Source organism: Mauremys reevesii, linkage group 10 (assembly GCF_016161935.1).
Source record: "Mauremys reevesii isolate NIE-2019 linkage group 10, ASM1616193v1, whole genome shotgun sequence".
Classification (NCBI taxonomy): Eukaryota; Metazoa; Chordata; order Testudines; family Geoemydidae; genus Mauremys; species Mauremys reevesii.
In genome coordinates this window covers 60,676,214-60,695,837 of record NC_052632.1, presented here as the reverse complement: position 1 = coordinate 60,695,837, position 19,624 = coordinate 60,676,214, and the positions used below count along the sequence as shown (strand labels likewise).

General features: G+C 46.8%; 2 protein-coding genes across 2 annotated transcripts in view; one reads left to right on the top strand and one right to left on the bottom strand.

Annotated features, from left to right (window-relative positions):
• Positions 1-3,050: 3,050 nt before the first annotated feature.
• CARHSP1 (calcium regulated heat stable protein 1) overlaps positions 3,051-19,624 on the top strand; it is a 138,186-nt gene continuing 121,612 nt past the window's right edge. Inside the window, exon 1 of the mRNA XM_039491182.1 lies at positions 3,051-3,106. The gene's annotated coding sequence lies outside the window, so the exon portion shown is untranslated. The remainder of the gene's footprint in view (positions 3,107-19,624) is intronic.
• On the bottom strand, positions 7,915-13,796 carry LOC120373451 (cell death-inducing p53-target protein 1-like). The gene is made up of 5 exons (XM_039491859.1): positions 13,651-13,796; positions 13,139-13,227; positions 10,240-10,299; positions 9,608-9,773; positions 7,915-8,794 (listed from the first exon to the last, which is right to left on the bottom strand). The coding sequence occupies exons 1-5, from the start codon at positions 13,794-13,796 to the stop codon at positions 8,686-8,688; spliced, it is 570 nt and encodes a 189-aa protein (XP_039347793.1). The 3' UTR covers positions 7,915-8,685.

Below are 19,624 nucleotides of genomic sequence, written 5' to 3'. Positions count from 1 at the left end.
TCATTTTCACTTTAGCCTTTGGCAAAATGGAGATGTGAGAGTTCTTTACATCAGAGGGTTGTTGTGAAGCTTGTGTAATGCAGCTATACAGAGCAACTTCATATCTTCTGGTCAATAGTAGCTTTGAAAGTACAAGCCGTTAGTATAGGGCTGCCTAGGTGTTTCTGAGGGCCCACAGGTATCACAACTTCAGTACCTCATAGGGTTGGTCTGGAAATGAAAAGATCCTTTTGGGCCACCTGGAAAATCATAGATTTGAAATGATCTAGGCTGGAGCAGAAGAGTTCTATGCGTAGCACTACAAGATACGTGTGCTGGGTCCACTGCAGTCCCCAGAGCAGATACTTCTGCCTGCAAATTCTTTGCCTAGGGATTGAGCAGCTGCAGAAGGATGGGTTGCTCCTGCAGAACTGTGCTGCAGATAAAGTTATGAGAGGACAGTGTCCGTGGGCTGAAGTGGGTTATGTAGGGGCCCACTTGTGTGGAAAGCCACTGTGGGCTATGGGAAAGTCTCTGTCTTAATAGTCCTTCCTAATCCTACTAGATATGAATTACTCTAACTTTGACTCATGATCTGTGACTGCAGCCAGGGAATAAAAGATCTGTCTGTTGTCAGAAGTCCTATGTGTTGCAACCTTATTACGTTCCTCTGGGAACTACACCACTTCCTAAAGGTACATCTTTGTTCCTTTCCTCTCCCCAATATCCTTATCCACTCTCCAGCTGGAGGAGACTTCTTACTCCTAACACATTAACATTTTAGGGTGTTTAGCCAGGCTCTTTATCCAAACAGATGTGCATTGTGAGGGCAGGGAATGTTGACTGTTAAGTATGAGATGCTCCTTTCTTCCTCAGTCCCTGTAACATAGATCACTGATTGTTTTAAGTCTTAAAAGTTACCAGTAGAAAGATGCTTTATTACAGGTATTATTTTTTTTAATCCCTGCAGAAAGGAGATGTGGATACTTGCCACTAGATGTCAGTAAAATGCTGAGATTAGCCACTTGTTGCATTGTCAGCCTCCTATTTTAGGCAGGAAAATATTGTGGTAGATTTGATCAACATCTTAACAGTGACCTTTAAAACACACAGACAGCAAGGAAATATTGCCATGATGTTGGCTGTCTCTCCTTACCTGGTTGGCATCTTTCTGGTAGGAAGCGGTTATCATGGTTTCTGTCCAGTGAACATGTCTGGAAGAACTCATTTAGCATTTTATGACAATAACAGATCCAGGTCCCTTCTGCATTTGCCAGTCATTCATCAGGTGTATTTATTCCCTGAGGATCCCTTCCTTAAACTTGGATGTGAAAGTTAAAGGCAGTAGCAGAAAGGCTGTGCTAGAACCTGGGAAAAGAACATTAAATAACGGAGTATTTTTGGGGTTGCAGAGCTATTGGAGGGACACAAAAAGAGACTGCTATCCTTCGACTGTGGGTGCTCACATGGCCCCCATCACCACGTAGTAATACAAGGGGTACAAGGTCAATCACATGATGATGATGCTGTCCCTTGACCCTTAAAGGCCCACCCACCTGTCACCATAAGACCCACCCCCCTGGGGTATTGCCTCCAGGGCTGAGATGGACACATGATTGGATGCAAGGTGTCATGTTACCCCTCTAAGAACTCCCCTCACTGATCTCTACCAATTGGAGTGGGTTTCAGCCCCAAGAGTGGATCCCAAGAGTGGATCCAGCCAAACAGGAAGTTCCAGGGCGGAGTGACCCATCTGAGAGCTCCTCCCACCATCCTCTACCAATCAGAGAAAGTTTCAGCCCCATAGGACTGCCCCAGGAGGGGATTTGACCAAATAGGGCACGTGCCAGGGTGGCCCCCTGTCCCCCCGAAGTTCTCATGGGGGTGGTGAATGAGTCAATGTTTCCTCTGTGTTTCCATGATTTCTGAAAAAGGTGTTCTTGAAATGAGATGGACTCTTCCATGCAGCATTGGGACTTCTGGGGCAGTGCTAATGGCTGGCCAGCTGTCGAGCTCCAGAGATCGTGGGGTTCCGGCCTAGACCCTTGTACTACACCTTTTCTGATTGGTACACACTTCCCTTCTGGGATGGCCTAAGGGGGTGAAACCTTTGCCAGTTGGTAAAGGGCTGTGAGGGGAGTTCTCAATCGCACGATGCTCTCATGGGCAGGTCATTCCTCCCTGGTACCTGCCCTGTTTGGGGCTGAAACCAGCTCTAACTGATAGAGGGTGATGGGAGGAGTTCTCAGAGGAGTCTCATACCACCCCTGGCTTCCAGTCATGCGTCTATCTTGGCCCTGCAACTAATACCCCAGGGGGTGGGGTCTTATGATGACAGGTGGGTGGGGCCTTAGGGTTCAAGGGATGGGGTCAACAGGTCATTAATGTTATACCCCTTGTCCTACTCACAGTATCTGAGCATCTCACAATCTTTAATGTAGTTATCTTTACAACACCCTTATTGTGCCCATTTTACAGATGGGGAACTAAGGCCCAGAGGTCCAAACTCTCAAAGGTATTTATGTGCCTAACTCCCATTGAAATGAATGGAAATAGGTGCCTAATTACCTTTGCGGTTCTGGGGCAGCAATACTAGGTGACTAGCCCAAGGTCACACAGGAAGTTTGTAGCAGAGTGGGGAATTGAACCTATGTCTCCTAAGCCCCAGCTTGCTACTGGATCATCCTCCCTGTCTGCTGACGGACAGGATGGGGACACCTCCAATGGTTTTGATGCTGATGTGGGGACCAAGAACCTGGAACTGACCTTGGCTTTCCCACATGCCTATCTAAAGCCTTATCATACTTTTGTGACAGAGCAAGCGAGAAACCGTATATGTAATGAGAAACCGTCAACACCTCTCTGATGGGGTGTACAGACCCCATTGCTGGACTGGCAGGGAAATGGTTAACTAACTCCCTTTCCCTTAGAAGAACCACAGCTGTCTGTGCTCAGTGTAGACAAATTCAGGAGAGAGTAGAAACAGCTGTAGGAGATCAAAGGTCTGGCTGCCTTCCCTATCCTCTGGCTGATCAATCAGATGCAGGGGGACAGGGGAAAGGAAAGGAGCAGTGTGAAGAGAAGGCAAACACTATAGGACTCTGTGGGCCTGAAAATGGGGAAGCTGGTAGGAGCAATTGCTGTTACTTTGTCTTATTTCTTGGAATTTGCAGAGGTGAGCCATGTATTTCCGTGTAAGAGCTAGTAGGGAGCCAGGAAGTGGTGCATGTAAGTCATGTGCTGCTTTGAAAGGATTAACCCTAGGAAGTGTTGCTGGGGTGAGTAACCCTGATAGCGGAGGTTTGGCTGAGGCTTGCCACATGTTTCTTTGGGAGGCTCTTTGTTTCTTAAAGGGCTGGGGCTTTATTAGCCCACTTCTTGAACTGGCTGGTGATAAAACCTGCCCTCCCCAGTCTGGGGAGCACTGACACAGGGCATCAATTGATCTTTGCCCCTTCCCATATAGACCCCTTACTGCCACATCCCCTTGCTATGTTTTCTCCTCTCAGGATAAAGAACCCCTGGTGGCTTGAAATCTTTGCAACCTTCCATATTAGCTTATGGGGTGGAAAGAACGCGAGTTGTAGGGGATGGTTTCATTGCCTTGCCTGCAAGCCTGTTGGGCAAACGTTTTCAGCACATTCCGAAGTAAAATCATTAGTAGTCAGATGTGGGGAAAGGTGCTTGAGTAAGGAGTTGGAGCTTACAGTTAAAAACACATTTTGAAACAATTAAAAAATGACATTCAAAATTACACCTTCCTATAATTCTCTGAGAGTGTTCATGAAAGCCAGCTAGCTGAAGGGGAGAGCAGCTGGCAGTTCTTGAGTGTTTGTGTGTGGTAGTGGAAGTTTCAACAGGGAATGAAAATCAGGTTGGAATATTTTTAATAAACCTGCTGCCTATTAATTTCATTTAATAACCTCTAGTCTTTGCGTTTAGGGGTCGAAACACAAGAACTAGGGGTCACCAAATGAAATTAATAGGCAGCAGATTTAAAACAAACAAAAGGAAGTATTTCTTCAAACAATGCACAGTCAACCTATGGAACTCCTTGCCAGAGGATGTAGTAAAGGTCAAGTCTATAACAGGGTTCAAAAAAGAACTAGATAAGTTCATGGAGGATAGGTCCATCAATGGCTATTAGCCAGGCTGGGCAGGGATGGTGTCCCTAGCCTCTGTTTGCCAGAAGCTGGGAATGGGCAATGGGATGGGTTACCTGATGTTCACCTGTTCTATTCATTCTCTCTGGGGCACCTGGCATTGGCCACTTTCGGAAGACAGGATACTGGGCTAGATGGACCTTTGGTCTGACTCAGTATGGGCGTTCTTATGTTCCCCAAGTATTTCTGAGGCAGAGAGATGTGCAGAAGAGTAGAGGGAGGAAAGTTACTCTATGTGCCAGGTCCTTCAGGGAGCTAGTTCCTCTCTCCGCCCCCAGTCTGTAATAACACCCAGCTCTTACATAGCACTTTTGCATTAGTAGATCTCAAAGTGCTTTACAAAGGAGGTCAGTGTCACGATCCCCATTTTACAGATGGGTAAACTGAGGCACAGAGAGGGGATGTCTTGCCTGGGCTCACACAGCAGATCAGTGGCAGAGCCAAGACTAGACCCCAGCTCTCCTGAGTCCCAGTCCAATGCTCTACCCACAATACTCTCTAGCACATAGCTCTCAGCCTGGAGTCTGATTCTATACCAGAAGTGAATTGTAGGCAGGTACTTAATTCAAAGGGAACTTTAAATGGTTGAGAGGCCTTCTAGCACTTCCCAAATCAGGGTATCTGCTAGAACCAAAACCCTGAAGTTCTTGTTCTGAACTAAGCTTCTTGGCCCATCTACATTCCTAATACCTGCCCACTCGTGAATAGATTAACTCACTGTGCCGGTTTCCCAATTAGTAACATGTGGCTAATTCTGCTGCCTCCAAGAGATGTTGACATTTACTTACACGTTCAAGGTGCTGAACAAATGCTAAGTGCTCATTATGACTTGACTTGGTACCCACTGTCTGCCTGCAGGCAACTGCATGGGCAGCTCTGCCAGCCTGGGAGGAATCGAATGCAGCAAGATGCCTGTGCTACATTAAACCTGCAGACATCAGTCGGAGCTGCCTGCCTGCTCAATGTCACAGCTCTATTTTTTGGCTCTGGTAGGCAAACTGCTGAGGTGGTTCCTTGGCTGGTGTTCTGCTTACTTTAATCTAGTGACGATTTATGCAGTTTACTGGACTGGAACTTGACATGTGGATTCTATTCCTGGCTTTAGGACTGGCTGCCTGCGTGACCTTGGAGAAATCACTTAGTCTCTCTCTGCCTCACTTTCCCCTCTGTGCAATGGGGATAATCCTTCCTTTGTGTCTCTTGTCCGTTTAGCAAAGACGGTTTTTGAGGGGAGGACTGTTCTAGTGTGTTTATACAGCACCTTGCACAATGCAGCCCTGATTGCTGTTGGGGCCTTTGTCCACCACTGTAATTCTAATAATTATTAGAGTTTGTACATTTCTGCTAAAGCAAATCTGGGAAGTTTACAGATCTGCAAGATTTAAGAACAACCATAACATTTATGAAATCATATTAGCTTTGTTTATGCAATCGGGTGTAATATACTGCTTAGGCACTTAACAAAAGATACAGCTTACATTGTTTCAGCTACTCAGTCAAACCAACTGAACTAGCTAAGTAGGATGTACTGAAACACATGCTGAGTAGCTAACAGGGCCGGCTTTAGGCCTATTCCACCAATTCCCCTGAATCGGGCCCCGCGCCTAAGAGGGCCCCGCACACAATGAGATTCCCTTCCCTGGCTAGAGGCGCCTTTTTAATTTTTACTCACCTGGCGGCGCTTCGGGTCTTAGGCGGCACTTCAGCGGTGGGTCCTTCGCTTGCTCTGGGTCTTCAGTGGTGGGTCCTTCAGTGCCACCGAAGACCTGGAGCGAGTGAAGGACCCGCCGCCGAAGTGATCCCTGCCGGGACCTCATCGAAACTGTTCGAATTGGGCCCCGCACTTCCTAAAGCCGGCCCTGGTAGCTAAAGGGATTCTTTCAGCGTCGCCAGCCCAAACTGCATGCAAGAAGGAGGCTCTTAGGCCTGGTCTACACTGCAGGGGGGTTCGAACTAAGGTACGCAAGTTCGCGTAGCTGAACAGCGTAGCTGAACTCGAAGTACCTTAGTTCGAAGTACTTACCCGTCCTCACGGCGCGGGATCAAAGTCCGCGGCTCCCCGTCAACTCCGCCACCGCCGTTTGCACCGACGGGAGCGCGTTCGGAGTTCGATATATTGCGTCTAGATGAGACGCGATATATCGAACTCCGAGAAGTTGATCGCTACCCGCCGACCCGGGCGGGTAGTATGGACGGGTAGAGACTGTAGTTGACAGGGTTTGACCCCCTCTGTTGTGGAGAAGACAAGCAAAGGGCCATTGGATGTGCCCATTCTCTACATGTCTCCCAATTGTAATGATTCTGTAGTTGTCATGGGGTGGACTGGCACTTTTAGGAGGGCAAATGGGGAGAGGAAGCTGTGGCAGAGGCTGCAGAGTGCAGGAGGTTCCTGCAGGAGATCCTGGGCCAGAAGGTTGGGGTCTGTGAGCATGTGGAAAAACTGCAGGTAGAAATGCCTAGGAGTTTCTGCAGAGAGAGAGAGCAGGAGATGACTCCAGGTATGCAGGCCGCAGAATGGCTGATCAGAAGAGAGATGGGAGTGTTTAAAGGAGCTCAGAGTGTGCTGAGGGCAGAGACTGAGCAGAGCGTGGGAAGCACTGAAAAGCTATGCTCATCTTGGGAACTCGAAGACAGAGGGAGGAGGGGCTCTGCCCACTGTGAGACTGGGGCAGAGGAGACTGTATTTTCAGTTATTTTATGTTAATAAACCAGATGTTATCGGGGGCATTGCTATTAGATGCAAGCCCTTGTGGAGTTACTGACGCGCCTGAATGAGGAGAAAGATGAGGCAGGGGGCCACAGAGCCAGGCCAGGCCACAAAGGGGCACTTCAGAGGCAGCTGACCCTGTTACAGTAGCATAGAAACATTTTAATGTTAAAGGTCTGAAAAACAAAATCTCCTCCTCAAAGTATACCTCTTTGGATAAGAATAAACATTTGCTGCTGCTGCTGGACAGCTGAGGCTGCGTGATCCCTTTATGCAGTCAGTTCAAATAGTTGTACCATAAGCATACTCAGTGTTTTAATTTACAAAGCAAGTGACCTTCACTGATGGGGGCTGTCGGGTAAATGTTAATATAACTAGAATCTGAAACAAATCTGATAAAAGGTTAATTACACACAAGGAAAAACCAGGCAATGTAATAGCTACAACATAGCCGATAGCTTTCAGCAATCACTGACAATCACCGTCATCGATACACTAAGGTTAAATTCAGGGGCCTTGAAGGAGCTGTTGTGTGGAAAGGAGGGATAGGCAGAACTGAGCTTGAGCCTATGTGGCATATTTCCTTTGTATTGGCTTTAAAACTGCTGCCTTTAACATTTCTTCACATCGTCAAATTGGGAGCATGGTAGGATGGTAAATCGGCCCTTTCTTTACCTCACAAACTCTAGTGCGCAAAGGAGGCATAATAAATAGTTAAGTGGGGGGGTCAATCTTCATTGGGAGGTGTAGTTTTGTCAGTGGTGGAGGTGGCTTGGACTGGGAAGAGTGAGGTGTTGAGGGGAAGTTTTAAAGGGACAGTTAATACTTTTTGTCTGTTTGTTACCGATGCATGTGATTTCTCCCCCCTCCCCAATGGTTTTGGGGTGATGCTGTAGTGTAAACAAGGTGGCAGATGGCGTGTCAGTCTGCCCGGGACACAATGTAGATCACAGAACCAAGAGAGAAAAGAGGAATGCTGCAGGAATTGTTAAACAAATAGGTTTATTTCTGCCCCATAAATAATATGGTCTGAAACCTCAGTTTCATAATTCATAATTGCTCACATGAATAATTTACAGTACAGTACAAGCCAGAATCCCCAGCCCTGACTGGGGGCATCCTAATGCTGGGTGTTGTACAAACATAAGACATTTCTTGCCCCAAAGAGCTTAGAACAAGACTATGTCAGCGCTACGGTGCTGCAGCTGTGCTGCTGTAGTGTAGACATTTCCTACAGCGATGGAAGGAGGGCTTCTGTTGCTCAGTTAATCCACCTCTTCTTTGGACCTAGCTGCATCTACAATGGGTCAACCTAACTACGTCATGCAGCATGGGAAGTTTTTCACAGCCTTGAGTGATGTAGCTAGGTTGACCCAAGCTTTAGGCCTAACAAAAACAGAGGCCAATAGGTCTTGATGGGTCAGAGATTAAACTCTGATCTAAAATGTGTATTTTGAAACTTTCTAATAAGTGGAGGGTTTAGAAGCATGAGCGAGGATGGGAGAGGTTACATCCCATCCATGTTCCATCTGGGGATTTAAGAATAGGTACAATAGCACCAAAATAATTATGCACCAGTCAGATGACAGCTTAAGGCAACAATATCCAAACGAAGTAAAACTTGTATGGCACATTGACATGAAACTATTTCTAAAGGTGTTTTCAAAACTCAGTGCAACAATCTAATGTCCTGATGCTGAGATCTCTGAGGAATTCATTGCAGAATTGGGGCTACCTTTGCATATTTCACAGAAAGAAATTCATTTATGAGTTCTTACATTCATAGCAAAACAAAGTGAATTGGCCTTGAAAGTCTCCATGGCTTGGTTTGACTTTCTATAGCCTATTGTATCTGTAGATATGAAACCGGCAGCGTGGGCAATAGTGGTCTACGTCCTTGAACCTTTTCATGAAGAGAGGCATGAGGCAGCATCCCATATTGCATCTAGAGCAGAATGGGATATAAGAAATGTACAGAAAGATGTTAACCAACATGTTAGGGCTTATTTCTCATCTTGCTGCTGACTTCAGGTCACTCTCTACTTTCAGCATGAGCGTTTCAGTTTTGATAGCTTCATCGGGCACTTCTACTCTGGCTCTTCTATTGGTACAAAGAGCATTTTTGTCTCAGTGGTATGGACGTAAAACACTTTGCAGAGAGAATATTCTCTAGCTAGTGTGAGGAACGCTCCTGGGAGAATGTGGTTTTGAAGCATTCCACCAGGAGATAATCTGGTTGGCATGACGCAGGCTGGCCTGGCCTGTGATAATGGGAACAGCTCAACATGAAAGAGGCTTAAAGTGGGTGCAGTGTTTACTGTTGGGTTAGAGGTTACATGGCCCTTGCTTAGATGCTCACAGGAGTTATGTGACCTCAAGCAAGCTTGGAGATATTACCCACTATTCTGGGAGCTGCATGAGAACATGCTGAGATATTATGTGGTTCAGAAATGTTGACAGGAAGGTGGACAGGGCTCTACAAATTCTGTTTGGCTAATGAGGAGGTAACAACATAATTTAAATTCAGCTATGACTTGCATCCCACACAACCACACTGAGTACATCCTAATAAGATCATACAGTGTATATGGGACTGCACTCACACTGGTCACTGGAGAGTCCGTACCAATCTAGGAAGAGAGGGACTTAGCTATGCAGCCATTAGCAGCTAAGCCCCTGCTATAACTGTATATTGGGGTAGAAATAACCTTTTAAACATTGTGCTATAAAGAATCTCCAAAATAAACTCAATGCTCACCCAACACAGCACATGGCGGCGACTAGGAGGAAAGTCAGTCTACCCATTCTGTAGACAATCTCTGTGGTAATGGGTTGGCGACAGCTTGGACATATTGTTCCTGCTGGCTTGCTTGTAAAGATTCCTGCTACAATGATTGGAGGCTGAGACACCACATAGATTGTTTCTAGGAAGAAATTAGAAGTAAAATGAGATTCAGAACAGAACCATTATGCTTCACTGATATCTTCCCTTGCCACTTCCCCCCATTCATTTTTATAGCTGCATATGAATAAGACCAATCTCATCTGCCTGTTTTGTTCAAAATCTGTTAAAGGTTTAACCTTGGTTGAGTCCAAACTGACTGCAGTTTGCTTGGCATCTTCTTGTTCAGAGTGACACATGGAGAGGTGTGAATCCATGCATCCAGAGTGGGGTTTGCTCATGGGAGTGGCTTGTGTGGAAAAGAGATGACGGGGACAGAGTCGGGTAGGGTTTCCCTGTAACTTTTAGGGGACGAGTTCTCCTCCTAGACCCACCTGGATCAAAGTCCCCCCTCTCCCATTGTAAAATCTACAGCAGTTGTTCTGAAGGCCTGGGTTCATGTGCCAGAGCTCTGGGCACCTTCAGGAACAAGCATTCCCAGAACTTACCAGCAGGGGCTGATGATTCATGGCATGAATACGGCGGGGCAGAAGGGCAACAACAGTCCTCTGTAATAAGAAAAATGGAATAAAACCATACAATGGTGCACAAGCCACTTCCTCCTAAACACCCATTTGGAATCTTGAACAGTAGCTGCTTGGAGAGGTGTCGCTGTACTGTAGCTCACAAGAGTCCTATCATGGCTAGAATGTAATGCAAGATATGGAACCCATTACAACCTGAGTGAAGCCACCCGGGGCCAGTTTGATTAATAGATTGTAAGACCAGAAGGGACCATTGTACCTAGTCTCATCTGGTAGCAACGCATAAGCCAGAGAACCTCCCCCAGTAATTTCATTGTCACTTCTGTTTGAGCTATAGCCTAGCTTTTAGAAAGGCATCCAGTTGTGATTTAAAGACTTCAAGTGATGGAAAATCCACCATAACCCTAGCTAAGTTGTCCCAGGGGTTAATCACCTGTACTGCTTAAAAAGTGTGTGCCTCATTCCTAGTCTGAATTTGTCTCACTTCAGCTTTCAACCATTGGACCTCGTTGTGCCTTTAAAGAGCCGCCTACCATCAGAAATCTCTCCCGCAGGTAAGTACTTGTAGATCATGACCAAATCATCCCCTGTTTGAGGAGAACTCAGCCTCAGCAGACCTACCACTCAGAACCATACAAGAGTACAAAGCAATTGGACTGTCCACCTTTAGGTTTCCTGGCCCAGTTTAACTGATGATTTATTGGACCAAATAGTGGCCAGCCTTCCTACAACTAGTGCAACGAGGGGCGGTTACTATCCCTGTGCTGCTTCTTGTTTCCATCACTTCCACCAGGTAAGGTATGTAGGTCCACAGGCATAGTCTGTCATACCTTGTGGCTCTCTGATCCCTAGCCGGCCCATTGGCTGCACTGGTCCTGCTCAGGAGCAAGGTCCTACTCTGGCCAACAAGCATTAGCCTCCCTGGAACTAGCCTGCCACAATACCGAACAGCAGTACAGGGGAGAGGGAAGGAAGGAGGAGTAGAAAGAGCACAGGGTTTTCGAACACCATCTAGCATAAGGACATATGGCCACGCCTGGGCTGCCGCTGAGAAGCAGACAGCACAGTTCAGGATGGGGAATACAAAGGTGTGCAAAGCTGACCTTTGCATTTCCCTGATCCCGGGCCAGCTGTGTGCTGGGCTGCTCCCCAGGGGTTGGGACAGGAGCCACCGTGGTTGTTCTATGCCACCGGAAGGTTCCTCCACACTGAGGTGATCCTACTGAAGCCAGATATGCCAGCTCTAGGGCCAATCTCTGCTTATGGGGTGGCATAAAGCAGCTGCAGCACAGAATTTGGGGCAAAGCCTCAGGGCTGCCCAGAGGATTCAGGGGCCCTGGGGCAGGGCTGGGTCTTCAGCAGCGGGTCCCGCTCGGAGGGAAGGACCCACCGCAGAATTGCTGCCGAAGAATGAAGCGGCGGCGCTAAAGCAGCCTAAGTGCCGCCGATCACGGCTCCCGCCGCCCCCCCCCCAACGCTGCTTGCGGTGCTTGCACTCACTGGGCAGCACTCCGAGGCTTCGGCGGGTCCTTCACTCGTTCCGAGTCTTCCGCTGTACTGAAGGACCCGCCGCCGAAGACTCAGAGCGAGTGAAGGGCCCGCCACCAAAGTGCCGCCGAAAACCCGGAGCGGCTCACTGGGCCCCCGCGGGGCCTGGGGCAAATTGCTCCACTTGCTCCCCCTCAGGCGGTCCTGCAAAGCCTGTCTAGTCTAAGGTTGTGATTCAATTTTCCTGTAAGTGTCCTGCACCCCTTCTGTGGCCACCCGGCGCTGAATCAGCCACTCGACGGCCCGCGCTTTGATGATAGGAATGATGCTAGGAAATGTCACTGAACCTACTGCCAGAATCCTCCATATCCTCGTGTGGGAGGGGAGTTCAAGTCCCTGAGTGGCAGAATGGCATTGAGCTGTGGAAAGAGCTTACGGGGCTATAGATTCTGTAGTGAGCTGTGCCTATGCTGATCACGCCATAACAGTGACTAGACCAGGAGAATAAGGATGTGATCTAAAAGGCTTTTTGGCTTCATTGGTAAGCACAGTATGTTGGAGGAAAGCATGACGCATGTTCCAGCTACGGAGGGGACAGAAAAGTAGAAGGGAGCTTCAGCAAACTGTCTTCTGAATAAAACCAAACCTGATCTATCCAGCTCCCTCACCACTCCTTCTACATACACCTTCAGCTGAGCAGGGACTTAGGGCTTAACTACACAGAACTTTACTGTGCAGCAAGACAGGGTGCGAATCTACAGTGCACTAGCTTGCTGCGCAGTAATGTCTGTTGTTAACGTCCCTATCTGGCCTGCCAGCCTTCTCTGCTCCTGCCCCGACTCAGGACCCTGTATTATGCTCCAATGTGCAGAGGCCTGCGGGATACATAATACCCCATCTGTCTATGTTCCTATGATGGGTGCATAGTTTGTCAGGAAGATGCCACACCAGGACGCAGGACTGAAGCCCCTGGGGGTCTCCAGTTAATCCTCATTCCCTTTGCTGCTGGCCTCTCCTGACAGCCATTGCATTGAAAAGACAGCAGTTCAAGAGGGAATGCCTTCTCTCTGAGGCAGCACTGAGAGTGTATTATTCCAAGGTATACAATCCAGCAGCAAAACTGCTAATCTAGGGCAGGGAACTCTGGGCAGCAGGAGATGTTGAGAAAAGGTCAGTCAAGTGGCACATCATGTTACAATCCAGAGAAGACACTGGGTTTGATATAACGGGCATGGGCACCTCCTATCACCCAGGACATCACAGAATTAGGCCTTTTGTGAGTTAGGTTCATTCCACAGTGGGAGCCGTCCATTAGCACTTACAGCATTAGCCATCAAGAACACTTTCTGAAACTTCCACAACCAAGCCCACCTACCTTGTGGTGCATAGGGCTCTGGGTTAGTTTCAAACACGGTCATAGGAATCATTACCTCTCTCTTCTCGCAAGGCATCTCTCCAGTTTGCCTAGAAATGGTAGCACAAAGGAAAATTCAACCACAAGTAACAGTCAGCCCTCAGTGCTCAGTTAAGGACTTTCCATGGTAAGCCTGCTCTCAGAATTCACAGTCCTGGCTCTTTGAACTTGCATTGAGATAAAAGACTAGAGTGTCCTTAAGATGATAGCTTCTTTATATGAGAAACTCCACTAAACTCCCATTATATTTGATGATGGAGACAATACACTCTTAATTTTAAAGGGAATTTTGGAGCCTACATGGTGACAAAACAGGCAAGGTTGTATGTTCAGAGCACAGGGCTGGGTGCTAGCAATGCCTGAGTTCTAATCCCCATTATGACACTTATAACCCTGTAGCATAGGCCCAGCCACCTAATCTCTCTGCCTCAGTTTCCCAATCTCTAAAATAAGAACAATAAGCACTTACCTACCTCACATGGATGTTGTCAGAATTAATCAGTGAATGTTTGTAAAGTGTTATTGGAGGGAAACTCTCATTATTGTTATTTATAATAAAGAGCTGTTTGTTTTCATTAACTCTGCAATGAAACTGAGCCTGATTCATCAAATGAGTCATGATCAAGTATGTACATACCAACTTCTAAATTCTAAGAAAGAAATACACTGTGTTCCTGTTCAATATTGGGTTTCTTTAGAATGCGAATGGATTACAGCTAGTGTGAGTTATAGGATTCTTATAGGAAACTTCATGGAGTGAAGCTATGTCATTAGAGCTGCTCATTTGATAAGTGAGAAAATTCTCTCTGAAATCACCTCTAATGTCATTTGCTGAAAAGATGAAAGGGAGAGAGAAATAACTGATATTTTTTGTGATAACTAAAACAAAATCTCCCCATAGCATGTTACTTTCAAAAATCCACTGAGCTGTTGCTTGTCAAAACCTAGAAGAAAATCTAATGTGTCACTGGAACAAAAAGTTTCCCTTCTCAGCAAATGTTGTGTTGAACTATCAGCCCTTTCGAGAGGGTTAATTTAAGGTGCACATTTTTAACTGTGGGTGTAATTAGTCACTGGAACAAATTACCAAGGGATGTGGTTAATTCTCCATCACTTGGATTTTTTAACTCGTAGTTGGATGTCTGTCTTGTTTTGTTTTAAGGATGCTGTAGTCAAACCACCCATTGTTGGGCTAATGGCAGCAATCACTGGGTGAAATCCCTGACCTGTTCTGTGCAGGAGCTCGGACTAAGAGGTGATCGTAATAGATTCTTCTGGCTCTAGAACAGTTCCCTGTCGCTGTGCAAATTTTCAGTTCTTTTTTGCAGTGAGCAGTTACACCCAACATGCTGCATTATTACGGTAATCAATTTAATGTTTTCCATTGGACCAAGTGATGAGCACTTCTTGCAAGCTTTTGAAATTTGCTCTTGGAAAAAAGTAGTTTTCTTTAGCACACAAAAAATCTATTTATGTATCTGGCCCTTATCGCCATAGTCTGAGCAGCTCTGAAACAATTACTTTACCTTAACGTCCTGGTCAGGTAGGAAAATACTACTATCCCTGATGCATAAATCGGGAGCTGAGGCATTCTGTGATTAAGTGACTTGCCAAGGGTCACACAGGGAGTCTGTGGCAGAGATGAACTGACCCTAGATCTCCAGGGCCCCAGCCCAGTGATGTAATCACTAGACTATCCTTTCTTGCCAAAACAACAAAGCTAGGTCAGCAATAGCAAGACCCTTCCTGGGTGTGCAATGGATCTAGTAATCGGTTGCCCCAATGACTTGGCCTACCCAAGCCACCTTTGATGTGTATGGAATTCCGGAGCCAAAGTGTGTTCCATTTGCAATATAACAGACTTTAACTACAGCAGGTGTGGCACTATCTAGTCTGGGAGTCTTGCCATTGATTTAAATGTAAGCAAGAGCCGCCCCCAGAGCTTACACTAAGGGATATTGCCACAATCAGGGGTGGGGGGTTAGGAGGGGACAAAACTCATCCTGGAATTTACCTGCACTTAGGAAATTAGATGTCAGTGTATCTACCTGTAGCATAGGTGGACATCATTAGCCAACACCCTTCACCCATGATTGTTGAGGTGCATTCCAGACTGGATGGTTGTAGCTAGAGACTTCCTATTGCTACTTTGTGTGCAAGAAAGGTTTTCCTAAGTGTTAGCATCACCTCTGTTCCTGTATGGCTGCAATGAATGCCCACTGGTGCATAATCTCAAGGTATGACACTCATGTCATGTGCTCAGCCCAATTTTACAGGCAACGATCACACAGAGGGGGTAGTAATAACCAATCACAATGCTTAGTATATAGTGATAGCACTGTGTGTTCAGGTCTCTATGCAAACAAATACTGACTAATACTCACCCCACCCTGTGAGGTAGGCTGCTATACTTGTCCCAATTATGTGCATGTGGAAACTGAGGCAGAGAGCAGGCAAGTGACTTATCCTGTGAGTCGGTGGAAGAGCCAAACTGAGAACTCAGGTTCCCTTGGATTCCAATCCGATACTCAATCCACTAGAGCCATCAGGTACAAAAGCTGAAGGCAAGACGATTTCAGCTGCCCAAGTTCAATAGTTGCCCTGAATTGATGCTGCTTGCAGTGTGTCATTGCTGTTATGCAGTTGGATAGTGGTTAACAACTGGCCATGTTGTGAGGATCCATCTAAGAAGAAATGAGCCAGGAGAACTGGAAGGACAGCTGGGCCCTGGGTCATAAGCAGAGATGGATGGAAAGTGGCTTTCCCATCCCATAAATGTGGTGTTTTTTTTTGTTGTTGTTGTTGTTTTTAGATTTTGGAATTTTTTCCCATCCTGAATAGGCTGAAAAATCACAATTTTGAAAATATTCCTGAACTGACACAATTTTTCATTCAGGTCGATTAAAATGTTTTGTTTTGATTTTGATTATTATTTAATAGTTGTGCTATAATTCAGTGGCTCAACTTTTCCAGACTACAGTAGCCCTTTCAGGAGTCGGATTTGTCTTGTGTACCCCAAGTTCCACCTCACTTCAAAACTACTTGCTTACAAAATCAGACAGAAATACAAGTGTGTCCCAGCACACTATTACTGAAAAAATGCCTGTTTTCTCCTTTTTACCATACAATTATAAAATAAATCAGTTGGAATATAAATACGGCACTTATATTTCACTTTATAGAGCAGTAAAAACAAGTCATTCTCTTTATGAAATTTTAGTTTGTACTGACTTCACTAATGCCTTTTATGTAGCCTGTTGTAACCCTGACAAATATCTAGATGAGTTGATGTGCCCCTTGGAAGATCTCTGTGTACCCCTAGTTGAAACCACTGTTATAATCAGCTAAAAATTGGGGGAAAACAGTTACAAAAAACAATTTTTTTTCCTTGAAAAATGTCAAAATGGGACATTTTCACAACTTCAAACCCTTTTTCAAAATTTTTCCAGTCGAGGAATGTGCCAGAGCTGACTCTTCCCCACAAAAAGTTTTGGTTTTGACAAATCTGCATTTTTCAACAAAAAAGCACTTTGTTGAAAAATTCCTGACCAGCTGTATTTATAAGGGATGTGGCTGGGCCCAACTGGGGTGGGATAATGGGGGCGGGGGTGTGATTCCCCTGTCAGCTTTGTGGCATCGCTTTGGGAGTTAAAAAGTGCCAGCAGGAGTCTTGTGCAGACAGGCAGCCTCCAGGCTCTGTCTAGTTAAACAGCCCCACTTATTTCTGTACCTATGTAATGCCATGCCATACCTATCGTGCTCACCAGCTGCAATGCCTTCACATGGCTAGGCTCAATCCTGGGTGCTCTGTCAGAATCCAACCCCCAGACAAGGCTAAGCATCACTTCTACAAGGTAAAAATGTAGCCTTTTCACCAGCTTCACCTGCCCCTGGGGAACTACCCGACTCCATGCTAATGGGTGGGGAGGAAGGTGTGGGGTCAGCACTGGATTAGGAGGAGCAGCAGACTGAGCTGGTGCCCTCCGCAGGAGAAAGTAGAAGTGGAAGTGCCATATGGCAGCCCCCTAAAGAGAGCAGAAGTGGAGCGGAATCCTGTGGGCTCCCTCCCAAAAAACGGCTGTGGCCTGTGAGGGCCCTGGGGCCGGGGAGTTGATGAGGCTTGGAAGAAACGGTGGAAATCTCATGGGTGTAGCTGTTCTAGCAAAAATTCTGCCAATTTGGGTCCAATTCTGGCAACCCCCTGCCAAGAACCCATTTGGAGTCCACAGAACTGTGTGCGGGGGCAGGGAGCCCCACGCATGGGACAAGTGTCAAGATTCGGTTTGTTGGCAGTGCCCAGATGTGGCTCCTCTGGGGTTGTGCAAGCTATTCTCTTCACAGAATCTGTCCTCCTGGAGCCCCCAGGGCAATGCTCACCTCTTCTACCTGGGAGCAGATTGTCTCCGGCAGCACAATTCTTAAGGGACTTGGAAGCTTTCCCAATTTGCTATTTTCACTTGGAAAAATGACCTTCAAACTTCCTTCTACAAGATCTAAAAACAAAATGACCCTGAGGCAGAAGTCCAGCGAGGCTGATTCAGAAATCTGGGCACAGGGGAGGTGTGAATTACAAGCCCCTGAGCCACTGGAAGGGAGAGCAGGTTGTGAGGAATGGTTCATTCTTTCTCCATTGTGCCAGGGAGCAGCTTTTATCTTCTGGGAAACTGTTTCCAGGCAATCTGGCGTGAGGAGCTGCTGCGTCAGCAAACTCCCTGCCACAGCCTCACTGCTCCCTTTCTGCCCTGGTCTGCCTGAGCGTTAAATAGCTGTTGTCCAGGCGCACAGACAGGAGCTGCTATGTAGGAGTCGTGTCAGTCTCCACACACACAGGCATGTAAGCGCCATGGCCCCTGTTTTCAGTCTTTAGCGACTCCAAGTGCTGGCGAATCCTTAGGTGAATTGTTCCGATGGCTCATTACCCTCATTGTTAGAAATCTGGTCTTATATCCACTCTGAATTTGTCTAACTTCAGCTTCCAGCTATTGGATCTTGTTATGTTTTTACAGCTAGATTAAAGAGCCATCTGCTCTCGGTAATGTATTCCCCATGTCGACTGGTATTTGGAAAGAGGAGGGGGAGATACAATAAACTCCAACTGTATTTACTGGTGTTTGGATAATGTTTCTTCTGCCTCAATGTTTTATTTTGGTTTTGTTGCTGCTTTTCCTAAGTAGATTAACGTACCCAAAGCTGCTGATGGATATTTCTAGTAATGCTGCTTTTGGACTGAGAGACTTAAAAATGTGCAGGCTGTTTTCTTATCTTTAACTGTTTGGGTTTCTTCTTGGTGTAAGATGCCAGGCTTTGGGTAGGATTTCCAGTGGAGCTCAGTGGGACAGCTCCCAGGAATCACAGTAACCACATGTGTGTTTGTGGGAATTGTTTCCTCTTAGCAAAAACCTATCTCTGTGCAGGAAGAAGTATAGGCTACAGAAGGGGCTTGAGAGAGAGCATAGACTCTGACTCCATGGGTGCTCCAGGGTTCAAGCACCCATGGAAAAAAGCAGGGGCTGCTCAGCACCCACCAGCTACAGCTGTTGGGTGGTGCCCCAGGGCTGGCTGCCGATCAGCATTTGGCAGCTGGTGGGAGGTTCTGGGGGAGGGCAGAGAGGAGCCCAGTGGCGGGCAGGCAGGGGGGCATTGAGGGAGGGGGGGCTGAGAGAAACAAGGGAACAGCGGGTGGGATTTGGGTGAGGGGCAGATCAGGGACAGGAGGAGGCAGAGCAAGTGTGGGGCTTTGTGGGAGGGGGCGGGTCCTTGGGGCAGAGCCAAGGTGGGGCACCCACTGGGAAAAATAAAAATCAGCACCTATAAAAGAGAGAGTGTGTATGTAAACTTACTGACAAGGGGTCATTCTCTTCCATCCCTATCCCAGCTTGTTTGTAGCCCTGGGGCTACAAACTACGTCACCTCGTAAAGGAGGGGGAGAATCAGGCTATAGCAGAGTGGGCCAGACAGAGCGAGAGGGAGCCTTGGAGAGCCCTGACTTAAGCTTTCACGCCCTGATCCAACTCTCACTGAGCCCTGTGAGATTTCCCATTGACTTCAGTGAGAGCTGGATCAGGCTGTAAACGAGCCAATAGGGGAATGTGGAGAAAAATGGGCACAGCTGTTTGAGGGAGAGTGAGTGTAGCCCATTGGCGACCCTGGTATCTTGTTTGAGTAGCAGCCGTGTTAGTCTGTATCCGCAAAAAGAACAGGAGGACGTGTGGCACCTTAGAGACTAACAAATTTATATAATAAATAAATGTGTTAGTTTCTAAGGTGCCACACGTACTCCTGGTATCTTGGAAGGCTGAGCTCGCAGAGCATGTTTGAGTATAGTAGCTCCCCCACAGAAATTACAGCCAGGACTCTGTGGCACTCATGCAGAAATTGAAAAAAGCCTTCCAGCAGCTTTGTCCCAAGAACAACACTCTGTTGTGGGGAGGGGGCACTACCAACTTC